Source organism: Coregonus clupeaformis, unplaced genomic scaffold (genome assembly GCF_020615455.1).
Source record: "Coregonus clupeaformis isolate EN_2021a unplaced genomic scaffold, ASM2061545v1 scaf0036, whole genome shotgun sequence".
NCBI classification, from domain to species: Eukaryota; Metazoa; Chordata; class Actinopteri; order Salmoniformes; family Salmonidae; genus Coregonus; species Coregonus clupeaformis.
In genome coordinates this window covers 389,623-407,500 of record NW_025533491.1, presented here as the reverse complement: position 1 = coordinate 407,500, position 17,878 = coordinate 389,623, and the positions used below count along the sequence as shown (strand labels likewise).

The 17,878-nt window shown below is 40.5% G+C and overlaps 1 protein-coding gene and 1 long non-coding RNA gene across 4 annotated transcripts; both read right to left on the bottom strand.

The window, feature by feature from the left end:
• Positions 1-5,757: 5,757 nt before the first annotated feature.
• LOC123483143 lies at positions 5,758-8,445 on the bottom strand. Of its 3 annotated transcripts, none has more exons than XR_006658089.1 (4): positions 7,486-8,445; positions 7,311-7,370; positions 6,820-7,008; positions 5,758-6,679 (listed from the first exon to the last, which is right to left on the bottom strand). XR_006658089.1 is itself a non-coding variant. In XM_045212651.1 (4 exons), the coding sequence occupies exons 1-4, from the start codon at positions 7,808-7,810 to the stop codon at positions 6,468-6,470; spliced, it is 792 nt and encodes a 263-aa protein (XP_045068586.1). In that variant the 5' UTR covers positions 7,811-8,445; the 3' UTR covers positions 5,758-6,467. The 3 variants fall into 3 exon arrangements, 1 of the variants encoding a protein (XP_045068586.1); XR_006658090.1 differs by having other exon boundaries at positions 7,311-7,367; XM_045212651.1 differs by having other exon boundaries at positions 7,311-7,376.
• A 3-nt stretch (positions 8,446-8,448) lies between these two features.
• LOC123483144 lies at positions 8,449-10,649 on the bottom strand. The gene is made up of 3 exons (XR_006658091.1): positions 10,617-10,649; positions 9,823-9,873; positions 8,449-9,478 (listed from the first exon to the last, which is right to left on the bottom strand). It is a non-coding gene; the product is annotated as an uncharacterized LOC123483144 (long non-coding RNA).
• Positions 10,650-17,878: the final 7,229 nt, after the last annotated feature.

Below are 17,878 nucleotides of genomic sequence, written 5' to 3'. Positions count from 1 at the left end.
TAGCAAACTTCAGACGGGCCTGGCGTAAGCAGGGGGACACGTCTGGCACTGCAGGATTTGAGTCCCTGGCGGCGTAGTGTGTTACTGATGGTAGGCTTTGTTACTTTGGTCCCAGCTCTCTGCAGGTCATTCACTAGGTCCCCCCGTGTGGTTCTGGGATTTTTGCTCACCGTTCTTGTGATCATTTTGACCCCACGGGGTGAGATCTTGCGTGGAGCCCCAGATCGAGGGAGATTATCAGTGGTCTTGTATGTCTTCCATTTCCTAATAATTGCTCCCACAGTTGATTTCTTCAAACCAAGCTGCTTACCTATTGCAGATTCAGTCTTCCCAGCCTGGTGCAGGTCTACAAATGTGTTTCTGGTGTCCTTTGACAGCTCTTTGGTCTTGGCCATAGTGGAGTTTGGAGTGTGACTGTTTGAGGTTGTGGACAGGTGTCTTTTATACTGATAACAAGTTCAAACAGGTGCCATTAATACAGGTAACGAGTGGGGGACAGAGGAGCCTCTTAAAGAAGAAGTTACAGGTCTGTGAGAGCCAGAAATCTTGCTTGTTTATAGGTGACCAAATACTTATTTTCCACCATATTTATTTGCAAATAAATTCATTAAAAATCCTACAATGTGATTTTCAGAATTTTTTTTTCTCAATTTGTCTGTCATAGTTGACGTGTACCTATGATGAAAATTACAGGCCTCTCTCATCTTTTTAAGTGGGAGAACTTGCACAATTGGTGGCTGACTAAATACTTTTTTTCCCCACTGTATACCTATGGTATTTAGCAAAAATTGATGTTTGAATGTATAGAATAAAATGAACGATGTTTACTATGTGGAAACATACTGCTATCCTAGATACTCTGGCAAATACACTGAGTGTACAAAGCATTAGGAACACCTGCTCTTTCCATGGCATAGACTGACATGGTGAATCGAGGTGAAAGTTACGATATTTACGGTCAATGCCACTCAGACATCGCTCGTCCTAATATTTATATATTTGTTAATTCCATTCTTTTACTTTTAGATGTGTGTGTATTGTTGTGAACTGTTAGATACTACTTTACTGTTGGAGCTAGGAACACAAGCATTTCGCTACACTCGCAATAACATCTGCTAAATATGTGTATGAGAGCAATACAATTTGATTTGATGATTTGATTTGTTAAATCCACCACAATCAGTGTAGATGAAGGGGCGGAGACAGACAGTCCATTCCCCGATGAATGGAGGCTGTTCTGAGGGCAAAAGGGGTTGCAACACAATATTAGGAAGTTGTTCCTAATGTTTTGTACACTCAGTGTATATACCTGTTTGATCTAACCTTTATTCATGCTGGGAAGTCCCATTGAGAGCAGAGTCTATTTTTCAAGTGAGCCCTGCTTCACAAACATAGTATATTGCATTTTTCCTATTTTGTTGCCTTACAACCTGGAATTAAAATTGTTTTTTTTGGGGGAGTTTGTATCATTTGATTTACACAACATGCCTACCACTTTGAAGATGTAAAATATTATTTATTGTTAAACAAACAAGAAATAACACAAAAAAAAAAAAGAAAACTTGAGCGTGCATAACTATTCACCCCCCAAAGTCAATACTTTGTAGAGCCACCTTTTGCAACAATTACAGATGCAAGTCTCTTGGGGTATGTCTCTATAGTGGCGCAGCGGTCTAAGGCACTGCATCGCAGTGCTATCTGTGCCACTAGAGATCCTGGTTCGAATCCAGGCTCTGCTGTAGCCGGCCGCAACCGGGAGACAAATGGGGCAGCTCACAATTGGCCCAGGGTAGGGGAGGGAATGGCCGGCAGGGAGGTAGCTCAGTTGGTAGAGCATGGCGTTTGCAACGCCAGGGTTGTGGGTTCGATTCCCATGGGGGGCCAGTATGAAAATAAAAAAGAATAATGTATGCACTAACTGTAAGTCGCTATGGATAAGAGCGTCTGCTAAATGACGTAAAAATGTAAAAAAAAATATATATATAAGCTTGGCACATCTAGCCACTGGGATTTTTGCCCATTCTTCAAGGCAAAACTGCTCCAGCTCCTTCAAGTTGGATGGGTTCCGCTGGTGTACAGCAATCTTTAAGTCATACCACAGATTCTCAATTGGATTGAGGTCTGGTCTTTGACTAGGCCATTCCAAGACATTTAAATGTTTCCCCTTAAACCACTCAAGTGTTACTTTAGCAGTATGCTTAGGGTCATTGTCCTGCTGGAAGGTGAACCTCCATCTCAGTCTCAAATCTCTGGAAGACTGAAACAGGTTTCCCTCTAGAATTTCCCTGTGTATTAAAGGTGTCCCTGTTCTTAAAGGTGTTCCCCGCCATCCATCATTCCTTCAATTCTGACCAGTTTCCCAGACCCTGCTGATGAAAAACATCTCCACAGCATGATGCTGCCACCACCATGCTTCACTGTGGGGATGATGTTCTCGGGGTGATGAGAGGTGTTGGGTGTGCGCCAGACATAGCGTTTTCATTGATGGCCAAAAAGCCTGACCAGAGTACCTTTTTCCATATGTTTGGGGAGTCTCCCACATGCCTTTTGGCGAACACCAAACGTGTTAGCTTAATTTTTTTCTTTAAGCAATGTCTTTTTTATCTAGCCACTCTATAACCCAACCCTGATCTGTACTTCTCCACAACTTTGTCCCTGACCTGTTTGGAGAGCTCCTAGGTCTTCATGGTGCAGCTTGCTTGGTGGTGCCCCTTGCTTAGTGGTGTTGCAGACTCTGGGGCCTTTCAGAACAGGTGTATATATACTGAGATCATGTGACAGATCATGTGACACTTAGATTGCACACAGGTGGACTATATTTAACTAATTATGTGACTTATGAAGGTAATTGGTTGCACCAGATCTTATTTAGGGGCTTCATAGCAAAGGGGGTGAATACATATGCACGCACCACTTTTCCGTTATATATATTTTTTGAAAAACTTTTTTTTTTTTCATTTCACTTCACCAATTTGGACTATTTTGTGTATGTCCATTACATGAAATCCAAATAAAAATCCAATTAAATTACATGTTGTAATGCAACAAAATAGGGAAAACGCCAAGGGGGATGAATACTTTAGCAAGGCACAGTAATAAGGAACATTTTAGTCATTTAGCAGACACTCTTATCCAGAGCAACTTACAGTTAGTTAGTACATGCATTATTTATTTTTTCATACCCCCTGTGGGAATTGAACCCACAACCCTGGCGTTGCAAACGCCATGCTCTATCAACTGAGCTACATCCCTGCCGGCCATTTTCTCCCCTACCATAGGCCAATTGTACACCGCCCCATGGGTCTCCCGGTCGCGGCCGGCTACGACAGAGCCTGGATTCAAACCAGGATCTCTAGTGGCACAGCTAGCACTGCGATGCAGTGCCTTAGACCACTGTGCCACTCGGGAGACTAGTGATACAAATTACAACAAACGAAAGGTTATGGAATAGGTGTCTTAAAGGTGTCCCTGTTCTTAAAGGTGTCGCTGTTCTTAAAGGTGTCCCTGTTCTTAAAGGTGTCACTGTTCTTAAAGGTGTCCCTGTTCTTAATGATGTCGCTGTTCTTAAAGGTGTCCCTGTTCTTAAAGGTGTCCCTGTTCTTAAAGGTGTCCCTGTTCTTAAAGGTTTCACTGTTCTTAAAGGTGTCCCTGTTCTTAATGATGTCGCTGTTCTTAAAGGTGTCCCTGTTCTTAAAGGTGTCCCTGTTCTTAAAGGTGTCCCTGTTCTTAAAGGTGTCCCTGTTCTTAAAGGTGTCACTGTTCTTAAAGGTGTCCCTGTTCTTAAAGGTGTCACTGTTCTTAAAGGTGTCCATGTTCATAAAGGTGTCCTTGTTCTTAAAGGTGTCACTGTTCTTAAAGGTGTCCCTGTTCTTAAAGGTGTCCCTGTTCCTAAAGGTGTCCCTGTTCCTAAAGGTGTCCCTGTTCCTAAAAGTGTCTCTGTTCTTAAAGGTGTCCCTGTTCCTAAAGGTGTCTCTGTTCTTAAAGGTGTCTTTGTTCTTAAAGGTGTCCCTGTTCTTAAAGGTGTCCCTGTTCCTAAAGGTGTCCCTGTTCTTAAAGGTGTTCCTGTTCTTAAAGGTGTCTCTGTTCTTAAAGGTGTCCCTGTTCTTAAAGGTGTCTCTGTTCTTAAAGGTGTCCCTGTTCTTAAAGGTGTTCCTGTTTTTAAAGGTGTTCCTGTTGTTAAAGGTGTCCCTGTTCTTAAAGGTGTCCCTGTTCCTAAAGGTGTCCCTGTTCCTAAAGGTGTCCCTGTTCCTAAAAGTGTCTCTGTTCTTAAAGGTGTCCCTGTTCCTAAAGGTGTCTCTGTTCTTAAAGGTGTCTTTGTTCTTAAAGGTGTCCCTGTTCTTAAAGGTGTCCCTGTTCCTAAAGGTGTCCCTGTTCTTAAAGGTGTTCCTGTTCTTAAAGGTGTCTCTGTTCTTAAAGGTGTCCCTGTTCTTAAAGGTGTCTCTGTTCTTAAAGGTGTCCCTGTTCTTAAAGGTGTTCCTGTTTTTAAAGGTGTTCCTGTTGTTAAAGGTGTCCCTGTTCTTAAAGGTGTCCCTGTTCCTAAAGGTGTCCCTGTTCCTAAAGGTGTCCCTGTTCCTAAAAGTGTCTCTGTTCTTAAAGGTGTCCCTGTTCCTAAAGGTGTCTCTGTTCTTAAAGGTGTCTTTGTTCTTAAAGGTGTCCCTGTTCTTAAAGGTGTCCCTGTTCCTAAAGGTGTCCCTGTTCTTAAAGGTGTTCCTGTTCTTAAAGGTGTCTCTGTTCTTAAAGGTGTCCCTGTTCTTAAAGGTGTTCCTGTTTTTAAAGGTGTTCTTGTTGTTAAAGGTGTCCCTGTTCTTAAAGGTGTCCCTGTTCCTAAAGGTGTCGCTGTTCTTAAAGGTGTCCCTGTTCCTAAAAGTGTCGCTGTTGTTAAAGGTGTCCCTGTTCTTATGTCACTATGTCTGAGCAGGGCGGGGCCTCTGTGTGCTGATCTATAATTAACTGTGTTGATGATGTTGCTGCTGATGTCATGACCCAGCGTGAGGGTGGAGCCTGGCCATGCCAACACACCTGTTGTTGTGGAGCATCTGATATTCTTACTGGCTCAGCCAGACACACACACACACACACACACACACAAACCACACACATGCACACACACACACACACACACACACACACACACACACACACACACACACACACACACACACACACACACACACACACACACACACACACACACACACACACACACACACACATACGTGTTTATAGACAATATCAGGACTTATGACAAAAATGTGACATATTGGGACATGCCTTTCCCAAGGTCCAAGAGACCTGGGAATCAGAATAGTTTGGTCCCATGATTCTAGGAATACATCCATCTGTTGAGATTTTGTCTAGGGCTATATTTTGTTCAGACCTGATTTTAATAGTATATATGAGGACTTTTTCGGGTTCATGTGACATATAAGGCCCATAGCAACAGCAGCCCATAGATACACACTGATTTTCAGGTTTATGTGACTTATGAAGAACCTGTAAATAGGGTCTGTATTTGAACGTGGTTCCGGTTACATGTTGAAATGTCTGCATAAGAATCATAGGTGTACAATACTTAACTAAAGCTTTAAAAAAATTATTATAATAATCATGCTCACCAGATAGGTAACCTTCAACAGAAATACCTATCCATGTTCACATAGCTCATAAATATAATATATTCTCAGTCTACTGTTTAAGTCGTATTATTGTTATTTATAACAATACATTTGCAGTCAATATTCATGTAAAAAAAGAGGGAACACTTTATGCCTTACTTTTATTGAGTGCCAGCGAAAATATACAAATTAACAAATCAATTGAACACCCAGAATAGACCACCTACACTTTGCCTCCTTCCCTGCTATGCACAAGGCAGTAGAAATGGCATGTTTGAAATGAATGAGAAACTCTCTATTAAAGCATCCAGCTTCTATGAAACATGACAGTGTACATTCAGCTAACCTGTCTAAATAACATAGGGATTTACATCATAGTTACATAGTGCATGTTACCATACACAAGGCCTGTTACAAGCACCCATTGAAATGGTAATAGTTTAACAGTAATTTAAACACCTTGCCACATTCAACAACTTGTGGTTAAGAACAAAGTGCTTCTGAAAACTTGGGAACAATAACAATCCCTTTAAGTACTGTTTATCTCTTTTCCCTGTCAATGAGAGCAGAGTATTAACCTATATCATCAACTGTTATCCCAAAAAAATGTGACCATTAGTGGCAAACATATGCTCATTAATAGCCCTCAATTATACATAAACATACAAACATGTGGGATCTACAGTCGAGCCTATGTGGCATGTTTGTACAAGAACCAACAATATAAATCATTTAAGGAAAATAAAATAATATGAACATGAAACCCAGAGATATTAACACTATCTGAGGAGAAGCTGATTGAAATTGGAATTGAATGGTACCTGAGCTACAGTTGGCATGCTCTAGTTCTATCTATTCATCTTCCTTTTTAATGCTACATTTCTGTTGTGGATGTAGTATTTGATAGCAACCCCAGTCTCTGTCTTTCAGAGCTACTGGCTCTGCTTGGAGGCAGGAGTCACAGTCCTTTTCACCTGGTATTCTGCAGCTTGTTATGAAATTAAGCAAATGCCACTCAACAGCTTTCACTTCATCACCTGTCCACTTGCTTCTCACCTTCACAGCTTTCATAAATGGAAACAAAATACAACTGATTAACAATGAGCTCTGCTAAAGTGACAAATGGAGGATATGATACAAAGCATTCTAGTTAGTAGTTATATATGATGTTATCAATACATGTGAATACAAAATGCTTACTAACCTTGCTTTCCTTTGGAGCACTTTGAGGATGCTTGGGATGTGACTATTTTACCATGTCTTGGTTGTGTGTTGCTCATGTGTACGTTATCCAAGGTGGTTGACTCAGGAGTGCCCTTCATGTTGTCCAGGGTGGTTGACTCTGGTGTTTGCCTCAGAAGTGTCTGGTCCCTAGAAGTCTCTGTTGTTGAGCCTTTGCAAAGTAATAATGAATGTATTTATGTTCTATGAGCTTCATGACAATACGTTTGCTTGCTTGTATTATTCACTGTAAACAACCTCAATGTCAGGCAATATGCAATTCTACATTAGATATTAACTGATATTTGAGATATAAACATAAACTGATTGCAAATCCATAAATGTGGAATTACTTATCACCACCAATGTGATTGTTTAAAAACAGATAGAGGATCATTTCGATAATCCCCACAGAAATGTGCATTTATGTGACATAACTTAAAGATATTACCACATATATGCAAGTCAGGATACCTTTGCATTGATGTAGGTCAGCAATGGTTTCTTCACTGGAATCATCATCACTCATTTCTACTTCATCTGGTTGGGTAAAAAACATTTACGGCCAATTATTTAAATTAAGGACTAACAACACTTATAATAGTTATATTTGAAGTGGCTAAAAACTATATTTCAAACAAAATGTTACCTTCAGGATTGACCTCAATGTCATCCAGCCCTTTCCCCTGCAGGTAAGGCAGTCTTCCTTTTTCGATTGCTATCAACAGTTTGCTGACTTTTGCGAGCTGCAGGGTACTCTCTGGAAGCCGATAGAATTCTCTATGGACACGGATGTCATGTCCTAGAAAGGTGGCAAGTTGATCCATTTCATTTTCTTTGAGGTTTAGTAGTGTGGACAAAGTGGCGACTTGTTTCCGCAATCTTGTTGAGGTGAGTGCCTCTGGGTTCTTTGCACCACATTGTTTGCATACTTGCGAAAGCAGTCGGAGCCTCTGTAATGGGAAAGGACACATGGCCGTGCAAACATGTACACATTTTCTTTGTGGACTTGACACTCTTTTCTGCTTATCAAGAGGAGGTCCATAGCAGTGATCATGTCAGGGGTTAGAAGCACTGGAACCTTTCTTGACCTTTTACCTCAAATCTCAACTCTCTCAAAGTGCTCTGCAAGCTTCCTCTCGAAGTCAGTAAGGCCCCTCACAATGTCTGGATTCAGCTCCGTAAGATCCCTGGATGTGAAAGACTGAAGCTCCATTTTTGAAACTTCCCCTTCCCTCCTGTTAAATAGTACTACCTGCGTCAAAGTCACTTTAGCAAGATTTCCAAAGCTTTTGCTGTTGGGTTCTTCCTCAAGGTCCTTCATACACTTAGCACGCTCAGTAGCAAGAAACGTGTGCAGCACCGACACATCCTCTGTAAAGGGTAAAACCTGTGGTTTATTCCATTTGGCTTGTTGAAGTGTACCCAATGCGGCAGCTGAAATGGACTCTGTCCACTTTTTCTGATGTAAAGTGGCAAATTGCTTTGCAGACTCTGCAACAGCAGGGCGATTTGCAATGATGGCATTGCATTGAATAATGCCTGCAACTTTGGCTAAACTGTGTCCCAATTTCAAAGCCAATGATGGGATTTTATACGAGTTGCTTTTCGACATCATAACCAGCAACATATCTTACTGCCTGTATCACATGGGGAAAGTTACAGGGCATAACAAGGACTTCGGTGCTCTTCAAAGGTGTTATAGCCCTTGCCGTTATCAATAGTCTTGCCATCTCTCTAATTTTTTTGCCGTATGTAGTCATTCCTTCTCTCATATGGTTTCCTGGAATTCAACAGTGACTCGCCGATACAAAGGAATTCAGTTTCACTCCTTACAACCGAGGAAACGTCATCCTGGTTCATTTCACAAGCAATCTTCCAAACAGTTTCCTTAACTGAGTCAGGTCTTGGTAAGTGCAGTTGAATCCGTTTTCGCCCAACTTGAGGCTCTCCCTCAACAGACTTTTTCGGGCAGTTTCTCACATGTCTCCATAGGGAATTTCTTGACTACAGTCCTTCGCAAAATTTGCAGTGACGGTAGTCATCAGATGGTTTTGCATTACTAGGTCTTTTACAGGCAACCATCTCTCCAGTGCCACAGCTTGCCACTTCAGTATTATGGTCAAAGTTTCATCTCTTCTTAAGAGAGCGTAACAACTCTCTTCTTTTGCGGGATCCTTTATTAAAACTGAAAGCCATTGCAACATCAGGCTTTTCACTGTGGATGGATTCGAGGTGTCTTGCCAATTTATAATTGGCCTTTTTACAATAAAGACAAAATTGCTTCTTGTTGTACTTGCTTCCTTTTGCTGTTATTGACAAAGGTGTGACATTTATGGAGCTTTTCTGGTGTGATGTGTTCTCTGATGAATTGGCACTGCAGCTTATTACTGAAGTACAAGGATTGCTGCGCATCTTTGAATAACTTAATGTTCTTGGCTTCTCTGAACTGGTGGTACTATCCCCACTGTGTGCTGTAACATTCCCTAATGGTGTGTTCTCTGACAATTTGTGGTGGAGATTCTTTTCTGTGGTTTTATATTCCTTACTACAAGAACTTGTAGTACTTATAATAGAAGCATCCGAGGAATTGCCACATGAGACTGGAAGATAGTCTGCAGCATCCGAAGATTCATCAAGGTCTGAAGGAAAATGGAGAAAAAAAAGCATCTAATTCTGTCAATAACTTTATACATGTATTAATACCTAGGGTATCATACTCCCTACAGTACCATCACATTGTGCATAACACCTACATACTCACAGAAAAATGTATTCTAGTAAACTGATTGAAAGACCTCTGTCTCTCAGCTATCTCTTCTCATAACGATCCTCACAACGATCATGACGGCGCCTCAGATTTTGCAGATGGCGTTTTTTCTAAGCTGTACAAATTTCTACAATGTTTCCTCACATCAAAATACCACAATGTGTTAACAAAGAACATGAACTATTTTATCTAATGACAAGAATGCAGCTTTCTTACCTGCTTTGCAATAGGACACTGGAAGGGTACAATTCCACTGGACTTGCTTGCCTTGAATGAAATTATGAAGAACACAGTACCGTAACAGTAAATTAGGATATTATACATTATACTGTATGTGAAAATAATTTGGGTTAAGAAATTGACAATACTGTTTTATAGATGACATATAAATGAAAAAATGAATATGTGGATCTGGGGTTTTTAAGCAAGACTCTATAGAAATGGTTAAAACTGTACAATATCTGCTAACCAACAATATGAGGACCGTGTAACACACACACTCTACTCTGGTTGGGTCATACCATATCGGGACGTCATCTGAAACACATTTACGTCTTGAACAGCCTTAGTACCAAATGAGGACTTGACGACTGAACACATCTAGAGTCAAGGTTCCTGACTTTGAGTTATCCTTTTGTTGTCAAAGAAAGCTCACAACCTTAAAAGTAATGTAAATGGATCAACTGCCATATAAATTAAATCACGCAAATTGATAAGAAATATGTTAAATGGGCAAAAACATTGCCCCCAAAAAATACAAAAACATAGGCATTAGAGAGAATAAAGATTAATTTTATGTTTTGAGGGGCGGTTAGTTCTGTCAAATGGTCGGGCTAATTTTGTTTACGTTATGATATCGAAAACAAGTTATGGGAATGTTGATTTTGTGAACATTTTACACAAAAAGGTTGGTTGTAATACAGTAAAAAGCCATTTAATTCATATTTTGGAATGAACTGAGACAACAATTTAATTTAAATAGAAAAGATCTACAATAAATGTGTAATAACCTGTTGGAAGGATGAAGTGGATCTCTGTCTCACTTCTGGGTCTGCTGAAGGTTGAGCTGGGATCTTGTCACTTGGTGTCTGCAACGAAATACAACAATAACATGTCAGAAATATTGTGTTTTATAATATAGATCATATCTATTTAGTAAACTAATGATCATATTAAAGTTCAGTCACAATATATTCCTACCACCTGTCTATCATAATCGCCTTTGGGGTGAGACTCATTGCTGAGGTCAAGGGCTGCATTGACCACAGATGTTAGGAAAGATAATTAATATATGGATCTGGGCTTTTTATGCAATACTCTATAAAAATGGTTAAAACTGTACAATATCTGCTAACCAACAATATGAGGACCGTGTAACACACACACTCTACTCTGGTTGGGTCATACCATATCGGGACGTAATCTGAAACACATTTACGTCTTGAACAGCCTAATTACCAAATGAGGACTTGACGACTGAACACATCTGGAATCAAGGTTCCTGACTTTGAGTTATCATTTTGTTGTCAAAGAAAGCTCACAACCTTAAAAGTAATGTAAATGGATCAACTGCCATATGAATTAAATCACGCAAATTGATAAGAAATATGTTAAATGGGCAAAAACATTGCCCCAAAAATACAAAAACATAGGCATTAGAGAGAATAAAGATTAATTTTATGTTTTGAGGGGCGGTTAGTTCTGTCAAATGGTCGGGCTAATTTTGTTTATGCTATGATATCGAAAGAAGTTATGGGAATTTTGATATTGTGAACATTTTACACAAAAGGTTGGTTGTAATACAGTAAAAAGCCATTTAATTCATATTTTGGAATGAACTGAGACAACAATTTAATTTAAATAGAAAAGATCTACAATAAATGTGTAATAACCTGTTGGAAGGATGAAGTGGATCTCTGTCTCACTTCTGGGTCTGCTGAAGGTTGAGCTGGGATCTTGTCACTTGGTGTCTGCAACGAAATACAACAATAACATGTCAGAAATATTGTGTTTTATAATATAGATCATATCTATTTAGTAAACTAATGATCATATTCAGTTCAGTCACAATATATTCCTACCACCTGTCTATCATAATCGCCTTTGGGGTGAGACTCATTGCTGAGGTCAAGGGCTGCATTGACCACAGATGTTAGGAAAGATAATTCATATATGGATCTGGGCTTTTTATCCAAGACTCTATAAAAATGGATAAAGCTGTGCAATATCTGCTAACCAACAATATGAGGACCGTGTAACACACACACTCTACTCTGGTTGGGTCATACCATATCGGGACGTAATCTGAAACACATTTACGTCTTGAACAGCCTAATTACCAAATGAGGACTTGACGACTGAACACATTTGGAATCAAGGTTCCTGACTTTGAGTTATCCTTTTGTTGTCAAAGAAAGCTCACCACCTTAAAAGTAACGTAAATGGATCAACTGCCATATCAATTAAATCACGCAAATTGATAAGAAATATGTTAAATGGACAAAAACATTGCCCCAAAAATACAAAAACATAGGCATTAGAGAGAATAAAGATTAATTTTATGTTTTGAGGGGCGGTTAGTTGTGTCAAATGGTCAGGCTAATTTTGCTTATGCTATGATATCGAAACAAGTTATGGGAATTTTGATATTGTGAACATTTTACACAAAAGGTTGGTTGTAATACAGTAAAAAGCCATGTAATTTATATATTGGAATGAACTGAGACAACAATTTAATTTAAATAGAAAAGATCTACAATAAATGTGTAATAACCTGTTGGAAGGATGAAGTGGATCTCTGTCTCACTTCTGGGTCTGCTGAAGGTTGAGCTGGGATCTTGTCACTTGGTGTCTGCAACGAAATACAACAATAACATGTCAGAAATATTGTGTTTTATAATATAGATCATATCTATTCAGTAAACTAATGATCATACTCATTTCAGTCACAATATATTCCTACCACCTGTCTATCATAATCGCCTTTGGGGTGAGACTCATTGCTGAGGTCAAGGGCTGCATTGACCACAGATGTTAGGAAGAGACCCATGGGGCGGCGCACAATTGGTTCAGCGTCGTCCAGGGTAGGGGAGGAAATGACCGGCAGGGATGTAGCTCAATTGGTAGAGCATGGCGTTTGCAATGCCAGGATTGTGGGTTCGATTCCCATGGGGGGCCAGTATAAAAAAAATTATGTATGTACTCACTAACTGTAAGTCGCTCTGGATAAGAGCGTCTGCTAAATGACTAAAATGTAAATGTAATGTAAATGAAAGATAATTCATATGTGGATCTGGGCTTTTTATGTAAAACTCTATAAAAATTGTTAAAACTGTACAATATCTGCCAACCAACAATATGAGGACCGTGTAACACACACACTCTACTCTGGTTGGGTCATACCATATCGGGACGTCATCTGAAACACATTTAAGTCTTGAACAGCCTTAGTACCAAATGAGGACATGACGACTGAACACATCTAGAGTCAAGGTTCCTGACTTTGAGTTATCCTTTTGTTGTCAAAGAAAGCTCACAACCTTAAAAGTAATGTAAATGGATCAACTGCCATATAAATTAAATCACGCAAATTGATAAGAAATATGTTAAATGGGCAAAAACATTGCCCCAAAAATACAAAAACATAGGCATTAGAGAGAATAAAGATTAATTTTATATTTTGAGGGCGGTTAGTTCTGTCAAATGGTCGGGCTAATTTTGTTTATGCTATGATATCGAAACAAGTTATGGGAATTTTGATATTGTGAACATTTTACACAAAAGGTTGGTTGTAATACAGTAAAAAGCCATGTCATTTATATATTGGAATGAACTGAGACAACAATTTAATTTAAATAGAAAAGATCTACAATAAATGTGTAATAACCTGTTGGAAGGATGAAGTGGATCTCTGTCTCACTTCTGGGTCTGCTGAAGGTTGAGCTGGGATCTTGTCACTTGGTGTCTGCAACGAAATACAACAATAACATGTCAGAAATATTGTGTTTTATAATATAGATCATATCTATTTCGTAAACTAATGATCATACTCAGTTCGGTCACAATATATTCCTACCACCTGTCTATCATTTTTGCCTTTGGGGTGAGACTCATTGCTGAGGTCAAGGGCTGCATTGACCACAGATGTTAGGAAAGATAATTCATATGTGGATCTGGGCTTTTTATGTAAAACTCTATAAAAATTGTTAAAACTGTACAATATCTGCCAACCAACAATATGAGGACCGTGTAACACACACACTCTACTCTGGTTGGGTCATACCATATCGGGACGTAATCTGAAAGGCAATTACGTCTTGAACAGCCTAATTACCAAATGAGGACTTGACGACTGAACACATCTAGAGTCAAGGTTCCTGACTTTGAGTTATCATTTTGTTGTCAAAGAAAGCTCACAACCTTAAAAGTAATGTAAATGGATCAACTGCCATATAAATTAAATCACGCAAATTGATAAGAAATATGTTAAATGGGCAAAAACATTGCCCCAAAAATACAAAAACATAGGCATTAGAGAGAATAAAGATTATTTTTATATTTTGAGGGGCGGTTAGTTCTGTCAAATGGTCGGGCTGATTTTGTTTACACTAAGATATCGAAACAAGTTATGGGAATGTTGATTTTGTGAACATTTTACACAAAAGGTTGGTTATAATACAGTAAAAAGCCATTTAATTCATATTTTGTAATGAACTGAGACAACAATTTAATTTAAATAGAAAAGATCTACAATAAATATGTAATAACCTGTTGGAAGGATGAAGTGGATCTCTGTCTCACTTCTGGGTCTGCTGAAGGTTGAGCTGGGATCTTGTCACTTGGTGTCTGCAACGAAATACAACAATAACATGTCAGAAATATTGTGTTTTATAATATAGATCATATCTATTTAGTAAACTAATGATCATACTCAGTTCAGTCACAATATATTCCTACCACCTGTCTATCATAATCGCCTTTGGGGTGAGACTCATTGCTGAGGTCAAGGGCTGCATTGACCACAGATGTTAGGAAAGATAATTCATATGTGGATCTGGGCTTTTTATGTAAAACTCTATAAAAATTGTTAAAACTGTACAATATCTGCCAACCAACAATATGAGGACCGTGTAACACACACACTCTACTCTGGTTGGGTCATACCATATCGGGACGTCATCTGAAACACATTTACGTCTTGAACAGCTTTAGTACCAAATGAGGACATGACGACTGAACACATCTAGAGTCAAGGTTCCTGACTTTGAGTTATCCTTTTGTTGTCAAAGAAAGCTCACAACCTTAAAAGTAATGTAAATGGATCAACTGCCATATAAATTAAATCATGCAAATTGATAAGAAATATGTTAAATGGGCAAAAACATTGCCCCAAAAATACAAAAACATAGGCATTAGAAAGAATAAAGATTATTTTTATATTTTGAGGGCGGTTAGTTCTGTCAAATGGTCGGGCTAATTTTGTTTACACTAAGATATCGAAACAAGTTATGGGAATGTTGATTTTGTGAACATTTTACACAAAAGGTTGGTTATAATACAGTAAAAAAGCCATTTAATTCATATTTTGGAATGAACTGAGACAACAATTTAATTTAAATAGAAAAGATCTACAATAAATATGTAATAACCTGTTGGAAGGATGAAGTGGATCTCTGTCTCACTTCTGGGTCTGCTGAAGGTTGAGCTGGGATCTTGTCACTTGGTGTCTGCAACGAAATACAACAATAACATGTCAGAAATATTGTGTTTTATAATATAGATCATATCTATTTCGTAAACTAATGATCATACTCAGTTCGGTCACAATATATTCCTACCACCTGTCTATCATTTTTGCCTTTGGGGTGAGACTCATTGCTGAGGTCAAGGGCTGCATTGACCACAGATGTTAGGAAAGATAATTCATATATGGATCTGGGCTTTTTATGTAAAACTCTATAAAAATTGTTAAAACTGTACAATATCTGCCAACCAACAATATGAGGACCGTGTAACACACACACTCTACTCTGGTTGGGTCATACCATATCGGGACGTAATCTGAAAGGCAATTACGTCTTGAACAGCCTAATTACCAAATGAGGACTTGACGACTGAACACATCTAGAGTCAAGGTTCCTGACTTTGAGTTATCATTTTGTTGTCAAAGAAAGCTCACAACCTTAAAAGTAATGTAAATGGATCAACTGCCATATAAATTAAATCACGCAAATTGATAACAAATATGTTAAATGGGCAAAAACATTGCCCCAAAAATACAAAAACATAGGCATTAGAGAGAATAAAGATTAATTGTATATTTTGAGGGCGGTTAGTTTTGTCAAATGGTCGGGCTAATTTTGTTTACACTATGATATCGAAACAAGTTATGGGAATGTTGATTTTGTGAACATTTTACACAAAAGGTTGGTTGTAATACAGTTGTCACAAGCCGGGCTAGAACTCCGGTCTCAAATGTGTAGAGCTGGGGGTACTACCCCTTGCCACAGAGGAGATGTTGTAGGACCCAAATGAAACACCCCAGGCAAAACTCCAGGTAAGTAGATTTAATGTTCAAAACAGGAGGCAAAACAAAACAACTCCCCGAGGGGAGAAAAACAAACAAAAGATAACTTCGAATAACTTACTAGGACTGATACGGTGGGACAAAGCAGGAGACACATAGACAGGACGCAATAACCAAGTGAGAAACAAGGGGAAAACACACAGCTAAAATACTCAAGGGGAAACAAGGCACAGGTGACATAGATAAGCTAATTAGGACACATGAGGAAAAACTAAGGCAAAGGGGAACACAGCTGACCTCTAGAGGCCAGGAGACAAACAGGGAAGCAGGAAGCTGACAGGACCCCCTCCTCTAGGAACGACTCCTGACGTTCCTTCCAGAACACCCTGGCCCCAGGGTGCGAAAATCTCGGATCAACCCTGGGTCCAGGATGTCCCTGGCCGGAACCCAGGAGCGCTCCTCTGGCCCGTAGCCCTCCCAGTCCACCAGATACTGCAGAGAGTTCTGGACCCTCCGGGAGTCCAGTATCCGGCGGACTGTGTAGGCTGGCTGGCCGTCTATGATCCTGGGAGGTGGCGGGGGTCTGTGTGGAGGGGCAAAAGGAGAAGACAAGACAGGTTTAAGGAGTGAAACATGGAAAGTGGGGTTAACTCTAAGGGAGCGAGGCAGAACTAAACGATACGACACAGGGTTAACCTTTCTAGAAATGCGGAAAGGGCCGATGTATCTCTGGGAAAGCTTCTTGGATTCGACCCGGAGGGGCAAGTTCTTAGTGGCCAACCAAACTCTCTGACCAGCTCGGAAACTAGGGCCGTCCGGCGGTGGCGATTAGCCTGACTTTGGTATCTCTGGGAGGTCCGAAGGAGGGTACACCTGGCCTTCTTCCAGGTCCGCCTACAGCGTTGGACAAAGCGCTGGGCCGAGGGAACACCAACTTGCGCCTCTTCCTCTGGAAACAAAGGAGGGTTGTAACCGAACTGGCATTCGAAGGGGGACAATCCGGTGGCTGAGGACTGGAGGGTGTTGTGGGCATATTCAGCCCAAATGATATAGGTGGCCCAAGACGTGGGATTACTGGCCGCCATACACCGCAGGGTGGTCTCCAGATCCTGATTAATCCGTTCCGTTTGGCCATTAGACTCTGGATGGAATCCTGACGATAGGCTGGCTGTGGCCCCAATAAGCCTGCAGAAGGCCCCCAAAACCGGGACGAGAATGGGGACCTCGGTCAGAGACCACGTCCAGGGGAATGCCAAATATCCGGAAGACATGGTTCATGAGGAGCTCCGCAGTCTCCTTAGCCGAGGCAGCTTGGGCAGGGGAATAAACCGGGCAGCCTTAGAGAAACGGTCTACCACCACAAGGATGACGGTGTTGCCCTGGGATAGAGGAAGTCCCGTAACAAAGTCCAGAGAAAGGTGTGACCATGGCCTTCGAGGAACAGGTAAGGGATGGAGCAGTCCCTGGGGTCGCTGGCGTGTCGACTTTCCCTGGTTGCACACAGGGCAGGCCTCAACATAGACCTGCACGTCCTTCTTGATGGACGGCCACCAAAACCGCCGTCGGAGGAACTCCAGTGTGCGAGCACTGCCAGGATGGCATGTCAAGGGCGACTCATGACCCCACTGCAAGACGCGGGCCCGAACCGAGAGGAACTACAGGCGACCGGCAGGACCACCGCCTGGATCGGGCTCATGGGCAAGAGCTTCTCGTACCCCTCTTTCTAGTTCCCACTGAAGAGGTGCG